General features: G+C 44.2%; 1 protein-coding gene across 1 annotated transcript in view; it reads left to right on the top strand.

Moving 5' to 3' along the window:
* Window positions 1-4,545: 4,545 nt before the first annotated feature.
* Window positions 4,546-15,041, top strand: part of LOC126249723 (uncharacterized) — a 140,770-nt gene continuing 130,274 nt past the window's right edge. The window contains exon 1 of the mRNA XM_049951404.1: window positions 4,546-4,628. Coding sequence (XP_049807361.1) covers window positions 4,547-4,628 — 82 coding nt within the window. The 5' untranslated portion in view covers window position 4,546. The remainder of the gene's footprint in view (window positions 4,629-15,041) is intronic.

The following is a 15,041-nucleotide window of genomic DNA, read 5'->3' on the forward strand; positions in this document are numbered from 1 at the left end:
TAGACCGGAACTTTTCGACTCCGTGAATGTAGAAGAGGGTATCAGTGATCATAAGTCAGTGGTTGCATCAATGACTACAAGTGTAATAAGAAATGCCAAGAAAGGAAGGAAAATCTATTTGCTTAACAAGAGTGATAGGGCACAAATCGCAGAATATCTGAGTGACCACCATCAAACGTTCATTTCTGAGGAAGAGGATGTGGAACAAAAATGGAAAAAATTCAGAAACATCGTCCAGTACGCCTTAGATAAGTTCGTACCGACTAAGGTCCAAAGCGAGGGGAAAGATCCACCGTGGTATAACAATCATGTACGAAAGGTACTACGGAAACAAAGAAAGCTTCACCATAGGTTTAAGAGTAGTCGAATCATAGCTGATAAGGAAAAGCTGAACGAAGCGAAAAAGAGCGTAAAGAGAGCAATGAGAGAAGCATTCAACGAATTCGAACATAAAACATTGGCAAACAATCTAAACAAGAACCCTAAAAAGTTTTGGTCATATGTAAAATCGGTAAGCGGATCTAAATCCCCTATTCAGTCACTCGTTGACCACGATGGCACCGAAACAGAGGACGACCGAAGAAAGGCAGAAATACTGAATTCAGTGTTCCGAAACTGTTTCACTGCGGAAAATCGTAACACGGTCCCTGACTTCAGCCGTCGCACGGACGCCAAAATGGAAAATATTGAAATAAACGATATCGGAATTGAAAAACAACTGCTATCACTTAGTAGCGGAAAAGCATCCGGACCAGACGAGATACCCTTAAGATTCTACAGTGATTATGCTAAAGAACTTGCCCCCTTTCTATCAGCAATTTATCGTAGATCTCTGGAAGAACGTAAAGTACCTAGCGACTGGAAGAAAGCACAGGTCGTTCCCATTTTCAAGAAGGGTCATAAATCAGATGCGAATAATTATAGGCCTATTTCACTTACGTCAATCTGTTGTAGAATAATGGAACATGTTTTGTGTTCTCGTATTATGACGTTCTTAGATAATACAAATCTCCTTCATCATAACCAACATGGATTCCGCAAACAGAGATCATGTGAAACCCAGCTCGCCCTATTTGCCCAAGAAATTCACAGTGCCGTAGACACTGGCGAGCAGATTGATGCCGTATTCCTGGACTTCAGGAAGGCATTTGATACGGTTCCGCACTTACGTTTAGTGAAAAAAATACGTGCTTACGGAATATCGGACCAGGTTTGTGATTGGATTCAGGATTTCCTAGAAGAAAGAACACAACATGTCATTCTTAACGGTTCAAAATCTGCAGATGTAGAGGTAATTTCGGGAGTACCGCAAGGAAGCGTGATAGGACCTTTATTGTTTACAATATACATAAATGACTTAGTTGACAACATCGGTAGCTCCGTGAGGCTATTTGCAGATGACACGGTTGTCTACAAGAAAGTAGCAACATCAGAAGACTCGTACGTACTCCAGGAAGACCTGCAGAGGATTAATGAATGGTGCGACAGCTGGCAGCTTTCCCTAAATGTAGATAAATGTAATATAATGCGCATACATAGGGGCAGAAATCCATTCCAGTACGATTATGCCATAGGTGGTAAATCATTGGAAGCGGTAACGACCGTAAAATACTTAGGAGTTACTATCCGGAGCGATCTGAAGTGGAATGATCACATAAAACAAATAGTGGGAAAAGCAGGCGCCAGGTTGAGATTCATAGGAAGAATTCTAAGAAAATGTGACTCATCGACGAAAGAAGTAGCTTACAAAACGCTTGTTCGTCCGATTCTTGAGTATTGCTCATCAGTATGGGACCCTTACCAGGTTGGATTAATAGAAGAGATAGACATGATCCAGCGAAAAGCAGCGCGATTCGTCATGGGGACATTTAGTCAGCGCGAGAGCGTTACGGAGATGCTGAACAAGCTCCAGTGGCAGACACTTCAAGAAAGGCGTTACGCAATACGGAGAGGTTTATTATCGAAATTACGAGAGAGCACATTCCGGGAAGAGATGGGCAACATATTACTACCGCCCACATATATCTCGCGTAATGATCACAACGAAAAGATCCGAGAAATTAGAGCAAATACGGAGACTTACAAGCAGTCGTTCTTCCCACGCACAATTCGTGAATGGAACAGGGAAGGGGGGATCAGATAGTGGTACAATAAGTACCCTCCGCCACACACCGTAAGGTGGCTCGCGGAGTATAGATGTAGAAGATAAGATACGAGAAATTAGGGCTCATACGGAGGCATATAGACAATCGTTTTTTCCTCGTTCCGTTAGCGGGTGGAACAGGAAAGTAAATAAGTAGCATTGGTATGAGGTACCCTGCGCCACACGCCATAAGGTGGATGGCAGAGTATCGATGTAGATGTAGATACGTTACTTCTAACATCTCTTACCTCATACACCGACAGTTACCATTTATAGGTATATGCAGTTCTCAATTTTGTCACTGTCTACCGGGTGATCAAAAAGTCAGTATACATTTGAAAACTGAATAAATCACAGAATAATGTAGATAGAGAGGTACAAATTGACACACATGCTTTGAATGACATGGGATTTTATTAGAACCAAAAAAAAATACAAAAGTTAAAAAAATGTCCGACAGATGGCGCTTCATCTGATCAGAATAGCAATAATTAGCATAAGAAAGTAAGACAAAGCAAAGATGATGTTCTTTACAGGAAATGCTCAATATGTCCACCATCATTCCTCAATAATAGCTGTAGTCGAGGAATAATGTTGGTTGGTTGGTTGGTTGTTTTGGGGAAGGAGACCAGAAAGCGAGGTCATCGGTCTCATCGGATTAGGGAAGGACGGGGAAGGAAGTCGGCCGTGCCCTTTGAAAGGAACCATCCCGGAATTTGCCTGGAGTGATTTAGGGAAATCACGGAAAACCTAAATCAGGATGGTCGGACGCGGGATTGAACCGTCGTCCTCCCGAATGCGAGTCCAGTGTCTAACCACTGCGCCACCTCGCTCGAGGAATAATGTTGTGAACAGCACTGTAAGGCATGTCCGGAGTTATGGTGAGGCATTGGCGTCGGATGTTGTCTTTCAGCATCCCTAGAGATGTCGGTCGATCACGTTACTCTTGCGACTTCAGGTAACCCCAAAGCCAATAGTCGCACGGACTGAGGTCTGGGGACCTGGGAGGCCAAGCATGACGAAAGTGGCGGCTGAGCACACAATCATCACCAAACGACGCACGCAAGAGGTCTTTCACGCGTCTAGCATTATGGGGTGGAGCGCCATCCTGCATAAACATTAAATGTTCCAGCAGGTGTTTATCAGCCAGGCTGGGGATGATGCGATTCTGTAACATATCGGCGTACCTCTCACCCGTCACGGTAGCAGTTACAAAACAAGAATCACGCATTTCCTCGAAGAAAAAAGGCCCGATAACGGTAGATGTGGTAAATCCAACCCATACCGTGACTTTCTCGCCGTGCAATGAAGTTTCCACGACAGTTCTAGGATATTCGGTAGCCCAAATTCTGCAGTTGTGGGCGTTGACAGACCCTCGGAGCGTGAAATGAGCTTCGTCGATCCACAACACGTTACTCAACCAATCGTCATCTTCCGCCATCTTTTGAAACGCCCACAACGCAAATGCCATCCACTTCACTAAAGCGCCAGGTAACAGTTCACGATGCTGATGGATTTTGTACGGATAGCATCGGAGGGTACGCCTAAGTGCCAACCAAACAGTAGTGTATGGAATGTCGGTGCGACGTGCGACTGCACGAGCGCTTACTTCCCCGTGCACAGACGAACCCGCTACAGTCTCCATTTTTCTTCCTGAACTGTCTCAGCAGCATTACGCCTTGTGCTCGGTCGGCCACTACGGGGTCTATCGTCTAAACAACAGACCCGTGGCTTCGAACTTCGAAATCATTCTCGCCACAGCTGCATTTGTCAACGGACCTTTACCCGTTCGAATCCCCTTCCTACGGCGATAGGATCGTAACGCTGAACTAGCACATTCCCCATTCTGATAATACAGCTTCACTAAAAGCGCTGATTGTCATGTGCAGACACTGACGTTTTGCTGTCCAGCGCCATCTGTCGGACATTTTGTGAACTTTTTTTTTTTAGTTCTAATAAAACCCCATGTCATTCTAAGCATGTGTGTCAATTTTTGCCTGTCTATCTACATTATTCCGTGGTTTATTAAGTTTTGTAATTTATACTGACTTTTTGTTCACCCGGTATATTCATCATTTTCTTGGACTTAGCCTAAGACATTACTCAAAATGTTTCTGTCTTTCTTTCTCCCTCAGTTCCTCCTTGACACTTTTCTCTGTCGATTGCGAAGCTCTCTGTTCGTACGACAGTGCAGTAGTGTTTTCGAAGTGGAAGCCACATTTCTGATGTCGACGATCCGGAGGTTCCGGTTTCAGAGTAGGAGCGTGGGGTAATTGTTGCTGTCGGTTTCCCGAAAGTCCCGCTATACGCGGGCGCGTCGGTTTTTGCGGGCGCGTGGTGGGGCTGGGTGCTGGCGGCTGGCCGCGAGGAGCAGTGACCGCGCGAGCCAGAGGCTGCCCAACCATGGCCGTGACCGCGCCGCTGCCGCTGCCGCTGCTGCTCCTGGCGCTCGCGGTGGGCGCACACCTCGCCGCAGCAGCCTCCGGTAAGTGCACACTGCCTACATCACTTTTCTTTACTGGCTAACGTTGTATTGCGTGTGTCAGGCTTTTGGTTTCGTCGGACGTAAAACCAGTGAATTTAGCTTGAAAAAAATAACTAATGGTTCCACCTTGCCCTCAGTCGGCTGGGTTCACTCATTTGTTCCCTGATCCGTGTATATGATTTCTTTGTCTCTCCTAGTAGTTTCATGACATTTGCTTCCTCGTATTCTTAGGCACGCAATTCTCCGGGTTTTAATAGTTTTGTGTTTTAAAAGCCTCTACAGGGTGTCCCAGGAGTCATGGTCAATTTTCCGGGATATGACACGAACGATAATTGGAAGCAAAAAAGTCCAGCAAACATGGGCTCTAAAATTCATACCTTAAGAGCCATCAGAACTTCTTCATCTTCCGTACTGTGAAACAAATCTCTTCTACTGCAAGCTCTTTGCTTTCCATATTCTGGGAGGAGATAGTATGTACAGAAAGGTAAAAATAAAAAATTGTCTGCAATTTTGTCATATGATGACATGATGGAGACCGTGGCTGGTGTTTGAAGACAAATGTTGATGGTGTTGGGACAGCAACCAGCCACAAATTTACTTTCAGTTCCTTTATTCAAAGGGTACCGTTACCGGTTTCGAATCGTTGTGATTCATCCTCAGACGGTTTACATGCTTTCTTTATGACATGTGGTGTGTTTTTTACAGATTAATTGTCCTAAAATATAAATAATACATAATTATAAACACGCCACACACAGATGGTTGCGTTACAGATTTTCGTTTCATGTGACTTACGTGAAACGTCGGTTTCGAGTGTTTGTTTTCATAAAATTCGTCCAATTTCACGTAAGTCACATGCAACGAAAATCTGTAATGCAACCATCTGTGTGTGGCGTGTTTATAATTACGTATTATTTATATTGTAGGACAATTAATCTGTAAAAAACACACCACATGTCATAAAGAAAGCATGTAAACCGTCTGAGGATGAATCACAACGATTCGAAACCGGTAACGGTACCCTTTGAATAAAGGAACTGAAAGTACTCGTAAATTTGTGGCTGGTTGCTGTACTAACACCATCTACACTTGTCTCAAAAAATTGTCTAGTAAATATGGGCTCTAAAATGTATACCTTAAGAGATATGAGCACATGTTCAGTAGAATTAAGTTTCACAGTAGCGAAGAAGAGCAACTGCCCATAGCGCTTAAAGTATGCACTTTCGAGTCCATGTTTACTGGACATTTTTTCTTGTTTCGTGCAGGCTACCACATCTCAAAATACGTAAAGCGAAGAGCTTGCAGTAGGAGAAATTTGTAAGCGTAGACTTCTCCGGCCGTTGCCATTGTCAATAATATTCTTCTGGGTTGTTGACCGCACTGTCAGTATATAAAATTTTCCGATGTTTCAGCCACAATTGCAAGTGGCCTTCCTCAGGGCTGTGCTGAGCTGACAATGCGGTCAACAGCCCAGAAGAATTTTATTGGCTACAAGAGATTTGTTTCGTAGTATCGTCGATGAAGAACTGCCCATAATTCTTAAGGTATGCATTTTAGATCACATCTTTACTAGAATTTCTTGCTTCGATTGATCGTGTTCGTCACATCCCTAAATACTGATCATTCCTCCTGGGACACTCTGTATACAATACTTTAGGGTGTCTCATTTATGTTGATCACCCCAAATAACTTTTTGTATAGAAGGAAAACAAATCATGTTTCAAGCAAATGTCGTTTAGCTATCAAGGTGACATAAGCCAGCACAACTGGCTTTCTTGCAACTTCGTTCATTGCGAAGGTCCGAACACCAGTACGTCTTTTTTAAATTGCATCCGATATTTTTTTAATTGCTAATTCACTGTTTCTTTCTCAAGGCCTGTTGGGAAACATGCCATAGTGTACCATTCACGTAAAGATGACGTTATTAAAAACGTAGCACAAAAGTGACTTTGACTCTCCTGTGTTAGTGTTAGTACACAGTGAATGTATATTGGAGAGCTCTTTGTCTACGATTACCAGTGGAGGCACGAAATCAAACATGTACATTATTGAACAAACTGAAGGGAAGAACACGAAATGAGTGCATGTGAAACATGTAGACAGACGAATGGGTTATAGATGGACCAAGGAAGTCCTTTACTCGGCTCCAAGAACTGTTAAAAGATCGAGATACGACCTAATGGCAGCCATATAGAAAATATGTAGGAGGAGGAATGATACATGCTATTGAAGACCGTAATGGATATAAATATCTAGAAGAGGCCTTTACCCACTAGTGAATGCTATAGACGCTAGTGTGATTGTGTGTGTGTGTGTGAGAGAGAGAGAGAGAGAGAATTTACAAGCGGAAAGCAGAAAGTGTAAGCTATCTCGCCATTTGCGCACTTTGGGCTTCCATGTTATATCCAATACAATACGTGTCAGGATGTGTGGTGGCAGCGTAACTATTGGGAGTAGTTGCAGTTATTAGAATGGTCTCCAGTTTCAGCTACTAGGCTCTACTTTTCTTTATTCTTTTCCTGAAATTTTCGTCCTTACAATCCAACAGTACGCTCAGCCATGAAGTATGCAGTACCTGTGCTGGGCAGCAACTGAAAAAAGAAAAAAATAAATAAAATGAAAATAAAAATAAGAAATGAAGTTCAAGCTTCATCAGAAATATTTTCGGGAATGCGTAAAAGCGTAAACCTAGCTTGGCGGACAGCTAACTGAACTCCGCAAGTAGACCATCTTAAAAAACTACATGCGCTTCCTCACCGATAAACTGTTGTGTCGTAATTCAACATAATATGGAAAATTCAACATACTCCATAAACAAAATGGTTGGCGGAGAAGAGGAAGCACTGAATGAGAGTGAGCTGCAGAAACGAACAACAACGATCAGCTCCCTTATGAGAACGAATGTACAAGAACAGCTCAGGATGTATTAGATGGAAATGCTAAGCGACTATTACTGACCATTCTGTAACTCATGGATTTGACAGAATTATGCATCTGATACAGTCTGACACGGTACATGGTTGCTGTGTGAGGATGCAGACACAGAAATGTAGATGGCAGCCAGCCGCATTGCAACTCCTGTTTCGGGATGTATCAGTTACAGAGAAACCGGTGCATCCCACGCGGAACCTCCGGTGGGGCAGGTTCTGTTTTCCGTGGGCGCTAAGTGCCTTCCAGCGACCCGCGCACTTGAGGGCGATGGCCCTTCGAGGCAAAGGGCCATTGTGTAACCTGATCACCTGGCCTCGCCAGTTCGCCTGAAAAACAGGGATGAGGCATTGTCGGACGCTGATAGAGCAACTGAGCCAGCACGACAGTTCTCTCCTGTTCCAAATGTGGCCACCTTTCAGCACGATAATGATCATTCGCTAGTTATTTTGTAACTGTTGAGAGCCCCAGTGTTACTCAGAGGATGGTGCTCTTATGAAAGCGTCACTTAGAAACAGAAATATTTAAAGAAATATGTTGAAAGAAAAACCGCTCAAATCTTTTGTTTAGATTAGATTTACTTTCATTCCAATTGATCTGTAGTGAGGAGATCCTGCAGGATGTAGAACATGTCAGAAAAACAATAATGCGTGACAAATATTTACAACTAAATCAAATAAGCTAGTGTACCTCTTTTTTTAATGAACACTTCATGACAGGATCATTTTACAACACTCATTTACCAAGATCGTGTTAACGCACTGAGTTTAAAACTTAAAAAAATGTTTTTTTTATTTATAAGGTAATGATCATATAATAGAACTACTACAATACTCAAAATCTTGTACCTGGCTGTACGTTCAGAGACCGTGAGTAGTTACAATTGAAAGAAAATCAGCCCTCGGTCACTATATTTAACAAAGTAACATGGTTTCGACACTGCTAGGAGTGTCTTCCTCAGAATTTAAATCAAAGAATGGTCTATATTCTATAACATGGTCACAGAATTTTGACTAAAAACGTATGATAGAGTATAAGTACGGAAATGTCGTGAAAGACTGGCAGTAGTTATATATCATTTATAAAATAATAAATATGCCAAAAGGGCATTAGTCACAAAAATATTAAAGATAAAGAAAACTGTGATGGCGGGCCACTAAGGGCTGCTCGTTACTTGCGTGGTGCAGGTTGCAAAACGGACTCGATTTAAATTCTGAGGAAGACACTCCTAGCAGCGTCGAATCCAGGTTAATTTGTTAAAAATAGTGACCGAGGGCTGATTTTCTTTCAATTGGACTACAATACTTATTTACAATGAACACATTACTGCACTTATATCGTGCAGAAGTTAGAGTGTACTTTGTATATGCACATACACACACATGATTTGTCTAAAAATAAGAAATAAGACAGATTAACCATCATCTTAGAATTTCAAAGAGTAGTAGAAGACATTTGTTTGGTGGGTTGTGTAGACTGTGCAGTCTCATGTTTTCTGCATGATTTCGAGCATCATTCAAACGCCAAACGCGAGTCAAACGTTTCTCTAATGTGTTTTATATCTTACTTTTAGACAAATAATTTCACAAGACATGAACCCCCCTTTTTTAAAAATATCATTACAGCCATTTTTTTCATAATTAAATATCACACCAATGTAACTTTTTATGCGCAACATAGTTAAGCTTTGAAGAAGTGAACTTTTTGACACTTCGTTTACATAGCTAGCAGCACTTCTTTGCGAAATATTTCAATTTTCCTCCACACAAAAATTAAGTTTTTCTTAATTACCCTGATTACTTTCAGCAAATTAAACCCTTTTCTGCAAAACTAGACTTCACGCTGGTCAGCTTGACATCAGATTTGTCAATTTCCCACTCATTGGTTACGGAAATTCGGGCAAAAATCCATTGTGTAATTTTCTTTTCAATCACCCTTACTACTTTCAAGCAATCAAATACTGTTTTACGAAACTAGACTTCACCCTCCTCAGTTCGATATCCAATTTCTCCATTTCCCGCCCTTCGTTTGGCTATGAAAATTGGAACAAGAATCCATTGTATGATTTCTAGGGAATCTTGGCTTCGCTCCTGTCAAACACTTTGCAAGAAATACACTCCTGGAAATGGAAAAAAGAACACATTGACACCGGTGTGTCAGACCCACCATACTTGCTCCGGACACTGCGAGAGGGCTGTACAAGCAATGATCACACGCACGGCACAGCGGACACACCAGGAACCGCGGTGTTGGCCGTCGAATGGCGCTAGCTGCGCAGCATTTGTGCACCGCCGCCGTCAGTGTCAGCCAGTTTGGCGTGGCATACGGAGCTCCATCGCAGTCTTTAACACTGGTAGCATGCCGCGACAGCGTGGACATGAACCGTATGTGCAGTTGACGGACTTTGAGCGAGGGCGTATAGTGGGCATGCGGGAGGCCGGGTGGACGTACCGCCGAATTGCTCAACACGTGGGGCGTGAGGTCTCCACAGTACATCGATGTTGTCGCCAGTGGTCGGCGGAAGGTGCACGTGCCCGTCGACCTGGGACCGGACCGCAGCGACGCACGGATGCACGCCAAGACCGTAGGATCCTACGCAGTGCCGTAGGGGACCGCACCGCCACTTCCCAGCAAATTAGGGACACTGTTGCTCCTGGGGTATCGGCGAGGACCATTCGCAACCGTCTCCATGAAGCTGGGCTACGGTCCCGCACACCGTTAGGCCGTCTTCCGCTCACGCCCCAACATCGTGCAGCCCGCCTCCAGTGGTGTCGCGACAGGCGTGAATGGAGGGACGAATGGAGACGTGTCGTCTTCAGCGATGAGAGTCGCTTCTGCCTTGGTGCCAATGATGGTCGTATGCGTGTTTGGCGCCGTGCAGGTGAGCGCCACAATCAGGACTGCATACGACCGAGGCACACAGGGCCAACACCCGGCATCATGGTGTGGGGAGCGATCTCCTACACTGGCCGTACACCACTGGTGATCGTCGAGGGGACACTGAATAGTGCACGGTACATCCAAACCGTCATCGAAGCCATCGTTCTACCATTCCTAGACCGGCAAGGGAACTTGCTGTTCCAACAGGACAATGCACGTCCGCATGTATCCCGTGCCACCCAACGTGCTCTAGAAGGTGTAAGTCAACTACCCTGGCCAGCAAGATCTCCGGATCTGTCCCCCATTGAGCATGTTTGGGACTGGATGAAGCGTCGTCTCACGCGGTCTGCACGTCCAGCACGAACGCTGGTCCAACTGAGGCGCCAGGTGGAAATGGCATGGCAAGCCGTTCCACAGGACTACATCCAGCATCTCTACGATCGTCTCCATGGGAGAATAGCAGCCTGCATTGCTGCGAAAGGTGGATATACACTGTACTAGTGCCGACATTGTGCATGCTCTGTTGCCTGTGTCTATGTGCCTGTGGTTCTGTCAGTGTGATCATGTGATGTATCTGACCCCAGGAATGTGTCAATAAAGTTTCCCCTTCCTGGGACAATGAATTCACGGTGTTCTTATTTCAATTTCCAGGAGTGTAGTTTGCACTTGGAAAATCTACAAGGGTGTGACATGCGAGATGGGTGACAACTATCCCGGGTATAGGTGGCAGTCGCCTCAAAACAGAGTCCGCATCAATGAGTTTAGTATTTGCAACATCGTATCCAATACTTATACACCGTGCGAGGCGGTACACTGTTTGGAACACTGGACTCATATGCGGGAGAACGCTGTTCAAATCCCCATCCGACCATCCAGATTTTGATTTTTTTGTGGTTTTCCTAAATCGATGAAGGGGAATTCTAGGACAGCGCCTTTCAAAAGAACAAAGCCGATTTCCTTTCCTGTATCTGAGCTTGTGCTCAGTCTCTAATGGCATCGTCGCCAACAGAACATTAAACCCTAACCCTCCTTCCTATCAAAACTCATGTGCTCGATCCACTTGGGAGGCATCAACCAGAGGTACCGTCTCATCTGCGAAAGCCTTGACTACTGATTTTTGAAACCTCATTATTGAAAAGTAAAACCCGCTTGAAAGGAAGGAAGATCAGTATTTTACGTCCAGTCGTCAAAGACATTATTAGGGAACCAGCACAAGCTCGAATTAAGGATGACTGACGAGGGTCTGTCTACCGCCAGCGTCGGTGTGGTTTTTAGGCAGATTTTCACATCCAACTAGGTGGATAGCGGGCTGCTACCCACGTCCCGCCTCAGATATATGATTCACAAACATTTTGAAAACTTACTCACACTTTCACAGGGGATAATGCTAGACTGCAAACAGATGGGGTTCACAGACCGGGGGAAGGGGTGGCAACGGGAAGGGCATCCGTTCATCCTCCACCAGTAACATTGCTAAATCGAAACTAGAATACCGACCTCTTGAAGACACGGGGTAAGTCCAGAAAAAGGAAGGAGGCCACTGAAAAGTAGGGCAGGAATTAACTAGTGACATGAAGCAGATACTTGGGTACAAGGGTACACGCATGCATCTGTTTTACTTACAAGGGAACCTCCCCATCGCTCCCCCCTCAGATTTAGTTATAAGTTGGCACAGTGGATAGGCCTTGAAAAACTGAACACAGATCAATTGAGAAAACAGGAAGAAGTTATGTGTAACTATGAAAAAATAAGCAAAATATACAAACTGAGTAGTCCATGCGCAAGATAGGCAACATCATGGCTAGTGTGAACACAGGAGCGCCGTGGTCCCGTGGTTAGCGTGAGCAGCTGCGGAACGAGAGGTCTTTGGTTCAACTCCTCCCTCGAGTGAAAAGTTTAATTTTTTATTTTCAGACAATTATCAAAGTTCAGGCACTCACACATAATCAAATTCGCTCTCCAATATTCCAGGACATGTTCAGATTTCCTTGGACATATGCAGGATTTGATGGTCTACACACGAAAAAATTTGAAAACGTTAAAAACATATGTTCTGACAGAGCACAGGGAAAGCTGTGCGACTGTGAAACTGTTGCATTCATTTGTTGCAGTTTATGTGACAAACTCTTAAATGCCGTCACCACTGTCGTACAGAATATATCACACGTGTTTTCCTGTGGAGGAATCGGTTGACCTATGACCTTGCGATCAAATGTTTTCGGTTCCCATTTGAGAGGCACGTCCTTTCGTCTACTAATCGCACGGTTTTGCGGTGCGGTCGCAAAACACAGACACTAAACTTATTACAGTGAACAGAGACGTCAATGAACGAATGGACAGATCATAACTTTGCAAAAATAAAGAAACTAACCTTTTCACTCGAGGGAAGACTCGAACCAAGGACTTCTCGTTCCGCAGTTGCTCACGCTAACCACGGGACCACGGCGCTCCTGTGTTCAAATTAGCCATGATGTTGCCTATCTTACGCATGGACTACTCAGTCTGTATATTTTGCTTATTTTTTCATAGTTCCACACAACTTCTTCCTGTTTTCTCGACTGATTTGTGTTCAGTTTTTCAAGGCCTATCCACTGTGCCAACTTATAACTAAATCTGAGGGGGGTGCGATGGGGAGGTTCCCTTGTTAGGCTAATCATCGCTTGTACAGATTCCATCAATCATTCTGGAGGCCTCTTCAGCCACATAATTCCGATCTTCTGACTCAAATTGTGGATACATAACACATCCCTACCTTTTGGTTCAAATACAATCGAGGAAAGATAGAATTTTGTTTTATTAAATTTCCGTTACTTTTTTGGTAATATTTCGAAGTAGTTAATAGTAGTAATATCTGTTTTGTATTAGGCGCCGTAGATTTCTCGGTGGCACATGTATATGTTCGACAAAATAATCCGTTCTAAGTGGAATATAAGTATGTATAGCCTCCTAGGTCTCACGAAAGTACACTCACAAGTACAAATACTACATCTCAGACAAGTAGTGCCGCAAATACGACACGTGCATAAACAACATTTTCACCTATGAAATTAGCAGATTTGTTAGTTATTTTCGAAAAGCATTTTAACTTTCAGAGCTACCATTGGGTTCATCTACATTATTATTTCGCTATTCACCGAACGGTGTGTCCATTTTCAGATGACGTAGGGGAAGGAGGATTGTCGATTTCACTTCGAATAAGCTCGATTTCTCTACTTTTATTGCTATGCGAAATGTATGTGTGAGGAATTTCTAGGTTTTGTCTGATACCGGAGCTCCCCTCTCTCAATTTTGAGATTCAACAGCTGCGTGACGCAGTCTAGTAGAGACTCCCACAGGGGTTTGTTAAGCATTTCTGCAAGGCTCTCGCGCTGACCTACCTGACTTGTAACGCTTACTCATCTCTTCTCTAGGCTTTCCAATAATTCGTCTTAGCAAGTCTCCGAGACTGGCGAACAATGCTCATGAATACTTCGGACGAATGTTTTGTCACCGACCTCCGCGGATGATTTTCCTTCCTTAGGATTGTTCCAGTAAATACCAGTCTAGTCTCTAGTATCTACACTGGTGTCCAAAATTAAAGCAACAATAAAAAATTTTGCAAGTTTGCGTTTATTTTGCCACAAAACACTATAAACAGGTGATACTTAAAGTAGAAACAATGTAAAGAATACAGAACGCAAACAACTGCTACATGCATACCTGTAGACAAAAACGTGCTTCGTTTTTTTTTTTCAACTTAACGGATTTGCACACACATTCCGACAACTGGTTAATGTGCTCAGTATGGGGTGTGACCACCTCTGGCAGCAGTACAGGCCTGACAACGACGGGGCATGCTGTGAATGATGTCATCAGTCTCATGTTGAGGCAATAACGCCCATTCTTCCAGCAGAGCTGCTCGCAAGTCTTGAAGAATGGTTCGTGGATGCTGGCGTGATGTAACCCGTCTCCCTAGTGCATCCCAGACATGCTCCACGGAATTCAAATCGACAGAGCGAACAGGTCACGCCATGCGTGCAATATCTTCAGTTTCCAAGAAATCATCAGGCCCCTGTGCTCTATGAGGTCGAGCATTATCGTCCACCAGTACGGAATCTGTGCCCGCAGCACCTCGCAACAACTGCACATGAGGTCCTAAGATCTCGTAACAGTAGCTGACAGCAGTTAAACCGCCACAGTGCCTGACAGCAGTTAAACCTTGATTATTTAACTGTACAATTTCTTGGAGAGATGTTCCAATGGTCAACATAATCCCAGCCCACACCATTAGGGATCATCCTCGATATCGGTCTCTTTCGGCAACGTTTGCGTCACGAAATCGTGTTCTGCGTTCACTCCAAATACGACTCCGTCGATAATCACTCTCCAGAGCAAACCGGGACTCATCTGTCAAAAGAAAATCGGCCTAGTATTCGACCGTCCAAGGTAGCATGTTGACGACTCCACTCTGGACGTTCCCTTCTGTGAAGACGCGTCAGAGGTACACATACGGCATGTCTCCGACAATAAAGCCACTCTACCAAAACCTTGCCCGCATCTCGTGGTCGTGCGGTAGCGTTCTCGCTTCCCACGCCCGGGTTCCCGGGTTCGATTCCCGGCGGGGTC

This window comes from Schistocerca nitens, chromosome 3 (assembly GCF_023898315.1).
Source record: "Schistocerca nitens isolate TAMUIC-IGC-003100 chromosome 3, iqSchNite1.1, whole genome shotgun sequence".
NCBI classification, from domain to species: domain Eukaryota; kingdom Metazoa; phylum Arthropoda; class Insecta; order Orthoptera; family Acrididae; genus Schistocerca; species Schistocerca nitens.